This window comes from Tyto alba, unplaced genomic scaffold (assembly GCF_018691265.1).
Source record: "Tyto alba isolate M040663 unplaced genomic scaffold, T.alba_DEE_v4.0 Super-Scaffold_9, whole genome shotgun sequence".
NCBI classification, from domain to species: Eukaryota; Metazoa; Chordata; class Aves; order Strigiformes; family Tytonidae; genus Tyto; species Tyto alba.
This window is the reverse complement of record NW_024881330.1, coordinates 1072960-1089719: the sequence shown is the minus strand read 5'-3', so window position 1 is coordinate 1089719 and position 16760 is coordinate 1072960. Positions and strand designations below refer to the sequence as shown.

Genomic DNA, 16760 nt, shown 5'->3' with positions numbered 1-16760 from the left:
CTGCCCAGGGCAGGGGGGTGGCACTGGATGATCTTCAAGGTCCCTTCCAGCCCAAACCTGTCTGTGATTCTATGATTGTTCAGTGTCACAGCCTGAACCTCACAGGCGTGGGAGGCTCATCGTCCCTCTCACGCCCACGGTCCGTTTAGGAAGACACTCGTTGCGTGGGGAGGTGACCAACAGCATTCCCCAGACATCCCTCCAGTATTCCAGTTAAACTGAGTCCAGGGTTTATTTCAGCTAGCTTTGCATTTCCAGTAATCTAACCCGAGCATCAACTGGGCTCCTCTTCTGGGCAGCGCGGTGGAAAAAATGGATTTTGGGTGAGTCTCCGGCTTTTTGGGAGCTTTTCCTTTACGATGAGGTGAAGTTGTTCTGAGCCTGAGGCTCCCTGGGCACCTTCCACTCTCCTGCATCAGTTATAAATCCCGTTAACCCAACAGCAATGAGGTCTGCACTGTCTTGGACCGTGCTCAACGGGCTGTTTAAATTCAGATTACTGCACTGCATAGGGCTGCGTGGAGATGGATCTGAGTCTCTTTGGCTACTGGAGCTTGCAGCAGACTTGTCTGCTACCCATCACGCAAGTTTTTTTGGCTGATGCAGTAAATAACGATGGTAATTCTGGGCCAAGCCTGCATCTGGTACCCAGATTAGTTGTGCTGAACCTACGGCAGCAGCACGTTGCACACCTGCCTGTTTCCCCCGCTGCTGGCCTCGTACCTGGGAAATAACGTCTGTGGAGCCTACTTAGGGCAAATACTCAGGAAATTCAGCCTTGAGGTTTGCACTTTTGGGGAAGAAATTGCAGCATGGGAGGTTTTTTTGCAAAACTTAAGACAGAATCTGGAATCAGACGCGCCTTTATCAGAGCCCTGTCTCCTAGTCCCGTGAGGTTTCCTCCAGATTTGCTATCACACGGGTACATCAGCTTCCCCGTCTGCTCCGGACACGTGCATTTTCTTGGACTTGCAGGCAGATGAATCTCAGATTTATGTATCCGACGGAAGATTTTTGTTGTTCTCCCTTTCTGCTGCCCAGCGCAGGGCTGAGGAGGGTGGCCCTTGGCTATCGACCCTCTGCTTTGCGAAGGTGCGGCATATTGAGCTGCTTGAGTTGATGAATTACCCCAGTAAATTAAGAGGCTGGGGAGGAAGGAGAAATGTGAACGCTAAATTTCTTCTTCTCCAACAGCAGGGAAAATAATGATGCAGCGAGAGAGGACCTGTAGCCGAGACACTGCCCGGCGTTATTACACTGATAATTCACGGTGAAAACCAAGAGGAAATTAAGGGCTCTGGGACAAAAGGTCCGACGCTTCCTTAATGTACTAACTTTTTCTTTTGAGGAGCTGCAGGCTTCCACCTTGACTGGTTAATAGCCCCTGCGGATCCAGTTCTGTTGGATCCAAGCAGACCTTCATCTTTTTCAAGCTCCCTGGGGCTATTTTATCCTATCCTACCCTACCCTATCCTCTCCTAGCCTAGCCCAGTCTATTTTTGCTTCCCTGTGATAACTGTGGAGCACTTGAGCCCTCGTTTCTCTCTAGAGGAGCCCTGGATGAAGGACTTTTTATTCCTTCCTGACGCAGAGAGCCCAATATCTTCTTGGTAGGAAGATCCAAAGCCCTGCTGAAGCAGCTGCCCTCAACCCCATGGAGGTTATTTGAAAGCAAAGCGGTCAAAAAGAAGCATTAAATCTGGGAGCCGAGATTTAGGCTCCGGGGAGACGATGGTTTAGGGCCAAAATCATCTCAATGGAAAATGCTGGGTCGGTGCATCGCGCTCAGACCCGAATTAAAGCTTTCAGTGGAAACCTGGGGAGAATATTTAACTCTGCAGAGCCGGAGTTGGCCTCCAGCTGTACCGTCGTGCTGCATTAGGGCTGCTCGTTCGGTCTGAGTTTTGCAGAATGAGAGGAGGCATGGTAAAGGATTTCTACTTCTCCGAGCGCTTTTATTCTCTGTTCTGCAAGGGAGAGGCTTAACTGCGGCTTTTTCTCTCTATGATAAGAAGAACGGGAGGCGTTTTCATCACTTTGGTACGTCTGTTCAAAGCTGGGAACCTCTGGCACCTGAAAAGTCGGCTCCTTTCTTCCGATCCAGAGGTTTAAATCGAGTTGGAAGATGAGCTGGGCCAGCCGAAAACCAGGCTGCCAGCATCTCCGACTGCCAGGGGGGCAGGGAGGTGCCCCCCCCCCCATCCCCCCCCCCCAAGGACTATTTTTTTCTTTCAAGCGCTTGAGCAAATTGGGCATTTCTGAAACCCCCACAGGGGGCTCGCTCCCGGGAAAAGGTGGCGAGACGCGATCCGTCACTTGTCTGACTCACCGACTGTGTCAGTTTTAAATGCCACCTGGTTTGATAAGCTCCACTTAGCACGCTGGGGGCTTTTTTTTTTTTTTTTTTTCCCCCCTTATCTATTTCTGTACCTTCCTTACAGGCTTGTAAATGCAGAGAAGGACAAATTCCGAGTAAGAAATTTTCTTTAATACAAATATCCCTTGTACTTTTTTACATAAGCCCGCACAAAAATGAAGAATTTGAATAAGATGCGGCTGCCTGTAATCCCCCGGATTAACAAATGGTGACACCTGCAGTGCTTGGGGTAATCTGACAAAGTGCTTAAATTGTCTGTTCTTTGGGATGACGACTTCTTTCAATCCTCTTTTGCATTTCTAAGCTCCATTTACTGCTTTATGATTTCTGTAACAGCCCCCCCTTTCGCTGCGTTTCTGCCTGAGCTGGAGCGTGTTGGGCCGCTGGTGCTGGCCTTTGGCTCAGCCGGGGATGGGGCGATGGGAGGAAGGTGAAACCTCATCTTCTGCTCCGTATTTTGGGGGTGAGCTCCATACTCTCTGCAGAGACCGACATGGGACCGATTCCTAATTTAATAAAGGGGCACAGAGGGCACCGAGCAGCGTGTAGCTGATCTCCCTGTTACCCAGTGAAGGACGTGTGGGAATGGGTCAAAGCTGCGCCAAGGGAGATTTAGGCTGGATATTAGGAAACGTTTCTTTACCAAGAGGGCGGTCAAACACTGGAAGAGGTCTCCTAGGGAGGTGGTCGATGCCCCAAACCTGTCAGTGTTTAAGAGGCATTTGGGCAATGCCCTTAATGACATGCCTTAACTTTTGGTCAGCCCTGAAGTGGTCAGACGGCTGGACTGGATGATCCTTGTAGGTCCCTTCCGTCAGAGAATATTCTCCTCTCCTCTTCTCTTCTCTTCTCTTCTCTTCTCTTCTCTTCTCTTCTCTTCTCTTCTCTTCTCTTCTCTTCTCTTCTCTTCTCTTCTCTTCTCTTCTCTTCTCTTCTCTTCTCTTCTCTTCTCTTCTCTTCTCTTCTCTTCTCTTCTCTTCTCTTCTCTTCTCTTCTCTTCTCTTCTCTTCTCTTCTCTTCTCTTCTCTTCTCTTCTCTTCTCTTCTCTTCTCTTCTCTTCTCTTCTCTTCTCCTCTCTTCTCTTCTCCTCTCTTCTCTCTTCTCCTCTCTTCTCTCTTCTCTCTTCTCTTCTCTTCTCTTCTCTTCTCTTCTCTTCTCTTCTCTTCTCTTCTCTTCTCTTCTCTTCTCTTCTCTTCTCTTCTCTTCTCTTCTCTTCTCTTCTCTTCTCTTCTCTTCTCTTCTCTTCTCTTCTCTTCTCTTCTCTTCTCTTCTCTTCTCTTCTCTTCTCTTCTCTTCTCTTCTCTTCTCTTCTCTTCTCTTCTCTTCTCTTCTCTTCTCTTCTCTTCTCTTCTCTTCTCTTCTCTTCTCTTCTCTTCTCTTCTCTTCTCTTCTCTTCTCTTCTCTTCTCCTCTCTTCTCTTCTCCTCTCTTCTCTCTTCTCCTCTCTTCTCTCTTCTCTCTTCTCTTCTCTTCTCTTCTCTTCTCTTCTCTTCTCTTCTCTTCTCTTCTCTTCTCTTCTCTTCTCTTCTCTTCTCTTCTCTTCTCTTCTCTTCTCTTCTCTTCTCTTCTCTTCTCTTCTCTTCTCTTCTCTTCTCTTCTCTTCTCTTCTCTTCTCTTCTCTTCTCTTCTCTTCTCTTCTCTTCTCTTCTCTTCTCTTCTCTTCTCTTCTCTTCTCTCCTCTCCTCTCCTCTCCTCTCCTCTCCTCTCCTCTCCTCTCCTCTCCTCTCCTCTCCTCTCCTCTCCTCTCCTCTCCTCTCCTCTCCTCTCCTCTCCTATTCCATTCCATCCTATTCTATTCTATCCTATCCTATTCCATCCCATTCCATCCCATCCTATCCTATTCCATCCCATTCCATCCCATCCTATCCTATTCCATTCCATTTTAGGGAGGGGATTGTCCCCCTCTGCTCCGCTCTGGGGAGACCCCCCTGCAGTGCCGGGGCCAGCTCGGGGGCCCCCAACAGCAGAAGGACCCGGAGCTGCTCGAGCGGGGCCAGAGGAGGCCACGGAGATGCTGGGGGGGCTGGAGCAGCTCCCCTGGGGGGCCGGGCTGAGAGAGTTGGGGGGGTTCAGCCTGGAGAAGAGAAGGCTCTGGGGAGCCCTTTGAGCGGCCTCCCAGGGCTTAAAGGGGGGGACAGGAAAGGTGGGGAAAGACTCTGGATCAGGGGTTGTAGGGATAGGATGAGGGGTAATGGTTTTAAACTGAAAGAGGATAGATTTAGATTAGATATTAGAAAGAAATTCTTCACTATGAGGGTGGTGAGACACTGGCCCAGGGGTACTCAGAGAAGCTGTGGCTGCCCCCTCCCTGGAAGGGTTCAAGGCCAGGTTGGACGGGGCTGGGAGCCCCCTGGGCTGGGGGAAGGGGGCCCTGCCCAGGGCAGGGGGGTTGGAACTGGATGATCTTTAATGTCCCTCCCAACCCAAACCCTTCTAGGATTCTATCCTATTCTAATTCCCCTGCACGGAGCCCAGGACACGGCCAGGTCTGCTCAGTCCTCGCCGGCCCCGTCCCTCCCGCCGTTGGGTTTCAGGGTCGCTGCAGCCGGAGGTTATCCCTGAGCCGAGCTGTGCCGGGGCGGGCGGCTGGGGGAAGGTGCTGGAGGTGGGACGCGCGTGCCGGAGATCCGGCGCCTTTGCCCGCATGTTGAAATCGAAACGGTGGGGAGGGGTGTCGGCGGGGGCCCGGCGCCGGTGGGGGTTCCGTGCCGGGGAGCAGCGATGCTCCGACTCGAGGGCGTTGAAGCCATCATCTTTAAGTCTCGCCACAGCGAATGCTGCCGGGCTTGGTTGTCTGGGCAGCTGCGGGGTGGTCTCGCAGTAGTTCTTTGCCAGGTTGGTGCCTCCGGTTGGGCGCCGTCCCCCCCCTGGGCTCTCGCCTCCCCCCCAGCCCTTCCCTGCCAACGTCGTGCCGAACACACCGCAGCCCCCCGGCTCTGCGCCTCGAGGAGCTCGGACCGTAAAATACAGAGGGCTTGGGGTGGAAGCCGTGAGCCGGGGCCAAGGCTGGAGTGCTGTGACCTGGGTGTCTAGCTGGCTTGCAGTCTTGCTGAATTCCCCTTTGCAAATATTCTATTTAGTGCAAATAGTGCTGCGGGACTCGGCGTCGGCAGGGGAGGAAGCAAGAGTTGCTGTCCTCCCCCAAGCCGCTCCTTTTCCCCCGTCCTGCCTCCCCAGATGCTGCGAGCGCTCGCCGCAAGCGTTGGGTCGTAGAATGGTGGGGGGTTGGAAGGGACCTCCCAAGGTCATCTCCTTGAAGTCTTTCTCTGTTTCTTCTCCTTCAGGCTGGAATGGGTGGAAATCATCGAGCCTCGCACCCGGGAGCGCATGTACGCCAACCTCATCACGGGGGAGTGCGTGTGGGACCCCCCCGCCGGCGTGCGGATCAAACGCACCAATGAAAACCAGTGGTGGGAGCTCTTCGACCCCAACACCTCCCGCTTCTACTACTACAATGCCACCACGCAGAGGACGGTGTGGCACCGGCCGCAAAACTGCGATATCATCCCTCTGGCCAAGCTGCAGACCCTGAAGCAGAACACGGAGTCGCCGAGGGCTTCCACGGAGAACAGCCCCGGGAGGAGCAGCAACGTCAGCAGGGAAGGCAGCACCAGTTCCTCCCTGGAGCAGGAACTGGAGGGCAGCGAGAAGGTGCAGGAGCCGAGGTCGAGCCGTCAGTCCACCCAATACGCCGTCGTGAAAGAAGAAACGGAAAGGTAAAAGCAAGGCTGGCTCTGCCGGCCCGCCAGCCGAGCTCGGCGATGGGTTGGTGAGATCAGACTGGGAGTTGAGATGCCCCGATGGTCTCCCGGCGCGGGGGGAAGAGCAGAGAGCAGCGCCCTTGTCCTGCAGCTCTTCCCCTCTCTTGTGCAGAAATAATTGGCGGACGGCTTTTCTACCTAAATTGCTTGTGGGTCTCTGCACCGAGGCTTAGAGAGTGGGTTCGCTCCTCCGTAAAACAATCGCTTACAGGGGGAAGAGGTGAAGGCGTCGGTGAAAGGTGTTTCTCCTTGTTAGGGGCAACTTCAGTGTTCCCTGTGGAAAGGTGCCTGAGAGAAATAATTCCTTGTCCTCTGAAATGCGCGGTTTTAGAGAGCGGCGTGATTTTAAATGATTTCCCTGGATAAGATCTCCCTCGGGCGGCAGCATGATTCACGCTGCAAGCGTGGGTTGTGTCCCCCCATCTCCCCGCCCCGGCCTGTGGAGCTCCTGGCAGAGATCCTTTCTCTTGTAAATGAAGCTTCAAACCGAACAGCGAGTCAGGGCTCGGTTTCCGAGGCCCAGCTGCGCGTGGACGACGCGCGGAGACGTCCGCGCCGCCGCTCCCCGTGCTTCGGTTCGGGCTTTTGCAGCTCGCGAGCTGCAAATCGGGCGGCTCCGTTTGCCTCGCCGTGTCTGCGTCCTCTTAAGCGACGGCTCTCGCACCGGTAACGACCCACCGGCGCGGCTGGCCAGCAGTCGGCAGCGCGATTCCTGCTCGCGACTCGCTCGGCAGCCCCCCCCAAAAAAATACCAAGCCCTGACCTTTGGTAGGACAAGGGGCGATGGGTTTAAAGCGAAGGAGGGGAGATTCAGACTAGATCTAAGGAAAACATTTTTACCCCGAGGGTGGTGAAACACTGGCTCGGGTTGCCCAGAGAGGCGGTTGATGCCCCCGTCCCTTGGAAACAGTGGCGGTCGGGTTGAACACAGCTCTGAGCAACCTGCTCTCACTGCAGATGTCCCCGCTCGTGGCAGGGGGGTTGGGACTAGATGACCTTCCAAGGTCCCTCCCAACCCAAAGCGTTCCATGATTCTACGACCTGCTGCAGGCAGCAGCCTGCTGTGCTTTGCCTGTCACCCCTACTCCTACCTTGTGGCCTCAAGTAACGCCGTCTGCCGGAGACCGCTTGTGCAGGCTGCGTCCAGCAGCGCGTGAATCCTCAGCTGTGGGGCAGACAAAGTCCCCCCCCAGGAGTGGGAATGCTTTGTCAAGTGAGACCACCAGCACCCAGAATAGCCAGAAGCCTCCTGCCCACCCCACAGCTTGCTTCGGTTGACTGTAGCTGGGATGGAAACTATATTTCTCCCTCCCCTTTGCGCTGGGCAACCTCCGGGTTGCTCGATTCCTCCTTCTTCCATCCAGCTCAATGCTGCTGAGCTGCAGGTGGTTTCTTGCCTTCTCCAGGTGCCCCGTCCCAGCACGTGTCCTTCTTGGACACGTTCTTGGTGTGCAGACCAGAATCACTGGGTTTGTTTCGAGGATTGCTGTTGCCGTTTCATAACGTGCTCCCTTCAGGGGAGCACTCTGTGTTGCAGCAGCCTGGGCTCAAGGACTTCATTTTTTTTCCTCAGGTATTTACTCCCGCAGCTCCATTTTTTACACAGTGACCACCTGGGATGGCCTTTCCACCTCTCTCCCTGGTGGGGACAGCCAACAGCTGGTCTCACAGCTGGCAAACTGCTCAGCGCTCGTAGCCCTTGAGCTGAGCTGGTCCCAGTTGTCCGTGGGAACACTGTTTTCTCCTTCAATTTTTTTTTTTTTTTGCAGTCCCCATCGCTAAGTCTTCTCCAGACCTCACAGCAGCTCCAGGAGGAGCCTGGAGGTCGGTGAAAGGCATGGTCCTCAGTGCTCCCGTGGGTGCTCGCAGCCCGTTGCACCCGCTCCAGAGCTTTGTGAATCAGAGAATCATAGAATCACAGAGTGGGTTGGGTCGGGAGGGACCTTTGAAGGTCACCCGGTCCAACCCCCCCTGCCACGGGCAGGGACAGCTTCAACCAGCCCAGGTTGCTCGGAGCCCCGTCTAACCTGGCCTTGAAAATTTCCAAGAATGGGGCATCTACCACCTCTCTGGGCAACCTGGTGTGGTGTTTCACCACCCACGTGATAAAAAATGTATTCCTTAGATCTCATCTAAATCTGCCCTTTTTCAGTTGAAATCCGTCCCCCCTCGTCCCATCCCCACCCCCTGATCCAGAGTCCCCCCCCACCTTCCCTGTCCCCCCTTTAAGCCCCGGGAGGCCGCTCGAAGGTCCCCCCGGAGCCTTCCCTTCCCCAGGCTGAACCCCCCCAGCTCTCTCAGCCTTTCTCCACAGCAGAGCTGCTCCAGCCCTCGGACCATTTCCGTGTCCCTCCTCTGGCCCCGCTCCAACAGGTCCGTGTCTGGCCCGTGCTGGGGACCCCCGAGCTGGCTGCAGGGCTCCGGGGGGGCTCCCCAGAGCGGAGCAGAGGGGGAGAATCCCCTCCCCGGACCCCCTGGCCACGCTGCTCGGGGTGCAGCCCAGGAGAAGGTTGGTGAAGCAGGAGCTCGTTCCCAAAGCAGCGTGAAGGGTTGACGGGGATCGGGTGGATGGGTTTTCATCTCCCTGGGCTTCGCTGCAGGAACACGCGCGGCACCGGTGGCTTCCTGGGGGAAGGTCCGTTCCCCGCAGCGCCGGCACGCTGGACACTGCAGGTCACTGACCCTTCACGTTCTTCACCCACACCTTCTCCCTCCTTTTCTAGTGCTCGAGCTAGGCAGGTGTATTATGGGATGCAAAGCTGCTGCGTAGGGAGGGAGGAGGGAAGACTGTAGCTGGGCTCTCGAATTGAAAGGCTTAACCCGTGGAAACCTCCTGCTAGCAGAGAAGAGCAAGCCAGCCGTGGGGTGGATTTGCTCCTGGCTGCTGGAGGGCTGCGTGTCCTTTCAGCCCGGGAGCTGGCACAGAGCAGGTGCCGGGTCTGCTGGCTTTAAAAACAAAATTAAAATTTAAAAAAAAAACAAATAAATAAATAAATAAACAGATGCCGCTAGAGGGAGCAGACATTCCTGCTCAGTGGACGGTTTCCACCTGCATCTCTTGAGGTGACACAGCGGTCTTGTCCTTTCACCTCAACCAAACCATGGCAGCATCCCGCTCCAGTGAAAGCACGCTAAAGTCTCTTGACCCCCATGTCCTGGCAGGAAGAAAAATCACATCGCCTTGACGACCTTCCCCTCTGAGTAACTGCACTGGGCATGCTGAAAAGCCGGGGAAGCTTTGCTGAGACCTCAAGGTCACCGGGACCCGTTAAGGCAGAGGTTTCCAAGCATCAAGGAACCCTTGAGGATGGCGCCGCGGGGTCTGTCGCTGCCACGCATCCTGGCAGCCCTTGCCACGAGGGAGGTCCGCCCGCAAAAACAACTTTATTCCCAGAAGAAACGGGATGGTCTTCGCCGCAGCTGCCTCGGGGGAAAGGGGAGATGCTGTGGGTTGAAAGGGGAGACGTGGTTGAGCCTGGTAGGTGTGACGCCTCCGGCAGGGATGGGAAGCTGCAGGAACATTGGTTAAATCCGCGTGGGATGGGTGTGGAAGTGGGTAAAGGACAGGCTGGCGTGCGGGGGTGCCGTGGTGGGGTGTTTCCTCCACGGCTCTGGGGACGGCCCGCAGCTGGACGCCCAGAGGGGGTTTTATCCAGCTCCTATTTCTATAGCGAAGCACAGACGAAGGAGGAGGGCTTGCTTATGCTGATCTGCAGGAAAGCTTCCACGGATGCAGAGGTTTCATCTCCAGAAGTGGCTGATGCTTTCAGGCCCAGGACAGATAAGCCCAACATGAGCTGTGCAAATTAAAAATTGATTTTTGATTGCGGCGATAGCAGCTGCGAAGGGCAGAGCCAGTTCAGGCTTTTGTGCCTCGAGCTTCTCAGCATTCAGGGTATCTCTGCGTTTTACTTTTGGTTTCTGACCACGAGGAGCTTCCAAGCACAAGCTGAAAAAAAATACGTATTTTTACGCAATATGTTTTTTTTTCTGTCCCTGTGTGAGTCTTAAAACCTAGGAAAGCTGCTTCAGGCAAGGAGCGTTACAGCGCAGGTGAGCCAGGCTGAATATCTGAAGACATGAAAATTTCTGCAGAAGGAGGCAGTGAGTCCCACACCTCTATACCTGAGGCGTGGATAGAAAGCCACTCGGCAGAGGCCAGACGGTTGCTGGCTCTCAGTGAACCCGTGGACGAAGGCTTTTTTATTTTACCTTCATCTTTTCCTTGTAAGCATTAGAATGTATACCATCATGGATGCCCCGGGTGAGCAGAGGTGAAATTTTGACTGCTAGCCAGATCTTGAGCTGACGTGGTCTTTCACGACACCTCCAGCCCTGCTTGCGGTGACATCTGTGATGCTGTCTGCCCACCAAAGCGATGGCTTCGACCTGGTGGGTGTGGGAACGCGAGCCGTGGGAGGTGAGGGTCAAAGTGCTTTATTTCAGTCTTCCTCGATGACCAGCACCGCTGCAGCCCCTTCGCTGCAGGGATCATCGATTCATGGGCTGCTTTGGGTTGGGAGAGGCCGTCAGAGATCATCCAGTCCAACCCCCCCTGCAACGAGCAGGGACATCTTCACCGAGTGCGGAGCCGCGGACGAACGACACGCCGAGACGGGTTCAGTGTGGGTGATAGAGCATCAATCAACGTGGGTCTTTATTGGTCCAGGGTACATATATTTATACGGACAATGATAATTATTATGCCTACTAGTCACTAGCTGATTGGCTTAAGCTCTGAGGTTCGTATTTGCACAGTCCACCTACTTGCAGTTAGCTTACAGCACAAGCTTCTCACAACACTAAGTTTCTCATGCCACTATTTCTGATTCCTGTTGACTTGTTTTCGATACACGACAGTACCGTAACACAATGTTTCTCGGACCACCGTTACCATAACACTTGGTTTCTCAGACCACTATTCCTAATTCCCCTTAGCCTGTTTTCGACACACCACGGTACACAGGGCTGAAGCATCCTTGACATTCCTCCTGTATCAGCAGCTGCGAGCAGCTGCAGGCAAACCCTAGTGAGGCTCAGCATCAGCAGCTAGAGCAGGCTCTGATCGTACAATTGCTCGGTGGGCTCAGGACCCTTGTCTCTGAGCCATTCTCCAACAATTCCCCCTTTTTCTTTTTGTATGAGCAGAGCCTGCGCCGACGTTCGTTCAAAGATTTTCTTAATACATGACAAGGCACAACTTAGGCATGCAGGCTTACAACCTACTGGCTAAAGGCACAGGACCCTTGTCTCTGAGCCATTCTCCAACAACCGAGCTCAGGCTGCTCAGAGCCCCGTCCGACCTGATCTGGAATGTTTCCAAGGACGGGGCAATCCAGGGATGGGATGACCTTCAAGGGCTGATTTTGGCAAGGCCTGCTCGAGCGTTGCGGGGCTCCAGGGCGCTGGAGATCCCCTCCTGGGACCACTGATCCCTCAGCACCCGGGGCTGCATCTGGGCTTTGCTGTCCGTGGGCAGCTGAGGGTGGACCCTGAGATGGGGCCGATATATGCAGTGGTGAGGGGGCAATTATTTGGAGTCACCTCTGCATTGGGCTGTTGGTGTTTCTGAACCTTGACCCTAAAGACCCTGAGATGAGGATGGATCTGGGCATCACGTGGTGTGTTGAAGACGATGACTGGAAATACTTTGTTTGCATCAAAAGGAGGAATCGGAAGGGAATTTTTTTGTGAGGCTAGGGAGGGGGTGGATCTGGAAAACAGGGTGGTGAGGTCCAGGTTGAGTAATCACCTTCAGCCAGAGGCATGGTTGAAGTCTCCTTGGTAGGACAATTTAGAAAGACGTTTTTCCAGTCCTTGGGTTTGTTTCTCATAGAAGAACCAAGGCTGGGAGGGATCCGAGGTGGATCCTCCTGCTCCGAGCTTCGTAACATCGAGTCTTATGATCATTTCAACAAGGTTTCTGGCTGTTGCCCTCCTGAACTTGTCTGGCCTTAAAAGGGAGGTCGGGGGAAGTGGGCAAGACTTGGGCAACCCATCTCCTCGGAGTTTGCACTCAGAGGTGCCCGACACCCTGCGGTGACAGGAGGGCTGAGGAACCAGAGCATCTAGTTGGGTAGGAGATGGTGGAGGCTGCCCCCAGTCCATCCCTCGTGCCCTCGGTGCAGCAGAAGACCAAACTGGGGCCGGTCCCGTCACGCGTGCGCAGGTCGGGGATGCCGTCAGCCCCTGCTATCCGCCGTTGCCAAGCGCTTGGGTCTCGCTGGACTCGCTTCACGCTGCTCCGGCGAGGGGGGGGGTTTGCACGTGGCCATAATTAGCAGCTGGGGACGGCGGTGGGAAGCGCTGCCGCGTTGTCTCAGCTCGGCGAAGTGGTGTCTGCTCGTCTTCAGGATCCCGGTAGCAGGTTTGTCTTGGTGCTCGGCAAAGGCAGAGCGCTTCCCAGCAGGGATTTCTGGCTTACGCTGTCTCGCCCTAGGCTTTGCCTTGCTTGTCTTAAAACTTTAACTTTTCTGCAAAGCATAACGTGGCAGCTGTGAAATCTCAGAGCAGGCTGCAGCCGGCTGGGTTTTACGTCAGGTCACTGGGGGGTTTTTTTCTGCGCTGTCTGAAAGCCTCTGTGGTTATTGGTCCATCTTCCCGTTGCTCAGAATCCTTGGAGGATGCTTCGGGGCAGGGCAGAGAGGACCGTGCTCGAAGGAGCTTGTGCAGTGACCCACGGAGGACTCGGCTGTCTTGGCTGACAGAGGACTGAGCTGCCGGCGGGCGACACCTCTGCCCCTGCCTCACCCGAGAGAGGTGACAAGTGGAGCCTTGAAGGACAAGCGGGTGGATCCTCTCTGACCATCAGGAGAGCTTTCCTTGGACCACCACGCAGGACTCCTTGAGGACAGGGGGTCTTTACTAGAAGTCCCAGCTGCTGTGAGACGGTGCCCAAGTGATTTCTCAAGACCTGAGCTTCCCTTGCAGGTCTCCCCTCGATTCTGAAGCGTGGCGTGATATTGGAGGAGATAAAAGGCAGCGCTCAAATCTTCCCGGATTAAGTGTAGCTGAGCTGAAATAGCTGGGGGGTTTTCCCTTACAAACCAATCCCCGAGACGTGCCGGAGCTGTCTGGGGTCGAGGCGTTGACGGTAATGGGTCCTGTCGGGTGTCTCGGGCAGAGCAGGGTGGCTGCAGGTAAATGCACGGCTTTAAACCACAAACTCTTCTCCCTGGTGCAGGCAGCAGCCATCTTCTAACTGCAAGAGCCCCCCCCCCAAAAAAACACAGCTTTGCCGTTCAAAAGATGGCTCCGACCTAGAAAACATGTGTTTTGAGTGTCCGGGGAGCTGTTTCTCAGTGCCTTGAGTGAACCAAACCACAATTTTGTTTGCAGTTCTCTCAGTTTACGTCCTTTTTCTGAAGGCATTGGGAAGACCTGCCGTGCTGGGGTTCGGAGCGCAGGTGGATCAATGACATCAGTCCCCGCAGCATCTGCTGCACGGGGATTTTCCAGGTCCCTGCAGGGTTTCCCAGCCCTCCTCCGAAACAAGCCTCTGCTGTGAAGAGAAAGCAAGGAAGGGACGTGGAGTTGCTTCAGAAAGCCACGCAGCAGGGCCGCGGCATCAAGCAGATCCCAAAGACCTTCCCTCCCGACGTTTTGCCTCCAGCGACAGCGCGATGCGTGAAACTCAGCGCGTTTCCTCACCCGGAGGTTGGCTTTTCCCCAGCTGGATGGCCTCTCCGTGCCTGGTGTGAGGATGCTGCGGGTGCTGGCTACGTTGGGCACGTTCTTTTCCATCGCAGGGCTCGGGTGTTGGGGAGCCCTTCTGGGTGAAGGCCACGCCAGCAGAGGGGCTAGGTGGTGGGAAGGGGGAGGGCAACCCTGGTGCATCCCTGTGCCGAGAGCAAGGGGTTCTCTTCGATTTCGGAGCGCTCCACCCAGGGCGGAAAGCTGCCGACGGTGGCGCAGCCTGCGAGCTCTTAGATGGACCCGGCCTCGGCGAAGGTTCAGGCAGGGTTTGTGGGATGGGCTCTCTTCTCTTAAAAACGGCCACGGGATGAGCTGTTCTGCTTCGAGGTTGGAGAAGGGTTATGTCAAGGCGTTGCCACGGGCAGCTTGGGCAGAGGAGGGGCGTGACCGTCACCGCCGGAGTGGACAACTGGGGTGCCCCCTTTCTCCCCTTCCAGCTGATGAAGCCCCAGCGCCGAGGGCTTCCCACGAAGGGAAGCTGCGGAGGCTACGGATGAAACCCACGTAGCTCCAGCAACGCCAGAGTTGGCGTTTCTGAAATGGGCCATACATACTCTCTGCTCCCTGTTGCCTTCTCCATCTGCTGGTACCAGAGGACTGAGCGTTTCTGCTTCCTGAGCGACCGCCCCCCCCCCGAGGTCTGGAAAACCTTCCGCGAGCAGCCAAAGCGATCTCTGCAAGCACAGCCTTCTCCTCCGGGTGCCTGCCGTGGCAGGACTTGTTCCGAACCGGCATTTGGTGTCCTTTACACCTCCGTGGTGTGTTCATCTAGAAATGGGTGTCTTGGTACTGCCGGTACCCTGAGGTGGGAACAGGGCCACCCATGGCTTAAACGCTGGTTTTATGGGTTAAATCCATAAAGCTCGGTCAGTATTTAATGCTGAGATAACTATGGGCAGAGTTTTCCAAAGGATGTGGTGGGTTCTCGACGGCCGTATCGACCCGCTCCTTTCTGATACGTGCTCCCAACTGATTCTTGGAGTGAAGGCCTGGAGTCAGGAGCTTCTTCTGGGTGAAGGTCCGAGGGCTGGAGCAGCTCCGCGGTGGAGAAAGGCTGAGAGAGCTGGGGGGGTTCAGCCTGGGGAAGAGAAGGCTCCGGGAGACGTTACTGTGGCCTTTCAGTATTCGTAGGGGGGTGATAAGAAGGATGGAGAGAGACTTTTTACCAAGACAAGAGGCAACGGTTTTAAACTGAAAGAGGGTAGGTTTAGATGGGACATAAGGGAGAAATTTTTTATGGTGAGGGTGGCGAGACACTGGCCCAGGGTGCCCAGAGCAGTGGGTGCCCCCTCCCTGGAAGGGTTCAAGGTCAGGTTGGACGGGGCTGGGAGCCCCCTGGGCTGGGGGAAGGGGGCCCTGCCCGGGGCAGGGGGGGACAGACGAGATGATCGTTGAAGGTTCCTCCCACCGCAAACCTTTCGTTGATTCGATGAAGTTTTTTGCTGCACTGCAGGAACGAAAAAAATCGGAAGGGGTTGTTGAAGCTCGGAGCCTGCTCCCCAACTGCTGTTACCACGTCGGACAGTCCGTGTGACACTGAGCTAGATCAGCCCTAAATACCCGCATCAACCCTCCCATCTCTGAAGGGCCAAGAGGATGGTTTGGAAGCCCTCTACCCTGCCAGCCCCCAGCCCTGCGGGGACGTCATCCCATACCCAGGCCACGGCATACCGCTGCAAATCCTTTTCTCCCCGGGTTTTTATCCGCGGGGTGTTCTGCGCGAGCGTTTGTGCGTACAGCCAGCGGGCAGAGCAGGAGGTGGGGGGACCTTGGTCCCCCCCCCCGGCTCCGGTGGCCAGGAGATCCTGGAGCAGGCTCTGCCTGCCCTAGGGGCAAACTCAGAGGAGTCCTGCTCACTGCTGCAGGGATGCTGCCAGGCTGGGGGAAGGGAACATTTGAGGAAATTGTAGGTATTATTGAAATGGAGATTATTTTTTCTTTTCCCCCCACCTCTTATTTGTTGCCTGTGGCCGAACAGCCCCATCGCTGCTGTTTCCCTCGCCGTGATCATTTCTTTCTCCCCTCCTCCCCCGTGCGCCTTGCAGAGGGGGTCACCGGGTTATTTTTTTCAGCAGATTCCACCCTGTCGAACGAACCCGGCGAGATCCGAGGGGGTGACCTTCATCGGATGCCGCTTTGATCACAGCCTTGACCTGCTACCCCGGGGGGCACCAGCGGACCACAGCGTGGGCTTCCAGGGTCGCCTCGAGGGCTTTTACGTAGACCTGCCCCAACCTGCTGTCGCTTTGGCCTCCGTGACAGAGCGCGGAAGAAGGCCGATAGGGTTTTGCTAATGGGCGTAGCCCATGTTTGCTTTGCTCTCCCGTGTCCTCTCCATTCTCGGTTTCACCTTCTCTCTCTTGGCCAGACCTTGGCCAACAAAAGGATTCATGTCCTCAGGACGTGGGATAGTCCAGCAGCCAGGTGAGCAGGGCTGGGGCTCAAACGCCTTTTTTTCCACCCAACAGCCTTCAGGCAGGCCCTTTCAAACAGCTGAACCCATCACAGCTGAGCTGCTCTGAAAGTTTTTGGTTTAATGATTACCAGCCAGCATCCCCCGTCCCCCCCCACCACCACCCCTCCCTGGCCTCACACGCTTCTGCTGCTTCCATGAGATCCTAAATTTCAGGAACCTCGTAAGGCATGATGCTGGGGAGGATGCTAATTGGAACCATCGGGGTTGGGGGGGGGGGGAAACAGGCAGCTTTGTCTGCAGAAGGGGCTTTCAGACTGTAATTAAAGCCGAGAGCTCACTGCAGGAAATCACTTCCCGGGTCATGCGCCTTTCTCCGCCGCTTTCGCGTGCTGCAAGCCGATTGCGCCTTGCCCGCACACAAAGCCGAGCTCCCGACTTCACTGCCTCCCGACGTCTTTTTTGTCCTGTTTTGTCCCTGTGTTATCGACTTAGCCGGGGTCACTCACACCTAC

At 55.3% G+C, this 16760-nt stretch overlaps 1 protein-coding gene across 4 annotated transcripts in view; it reads left to right on the top strand.

Moving 5' to 3' along the window:
- The window catches only part of ARHGAP39 (Rho GTPase activating protein 39), a 162086-nt gene that overhangs the window by 84177 nt on the left and 61149 nt on the right, over window positions 1-16760 (top strand). For all 4 annotated transcript variants that reach the window (XM_042785782.1, XM_042785784.1, XM_042785785.1 and 1 more), the window contains exon 2: window positions 5661-6092. In XM_042785782.1, the coding sequence (XP_042641716.1) occupies window positions 5661-6092 (432 nt within the window). The remainder of the gene's footprint in view (window positions 1-5660; window positions 6093-16760) is intronic.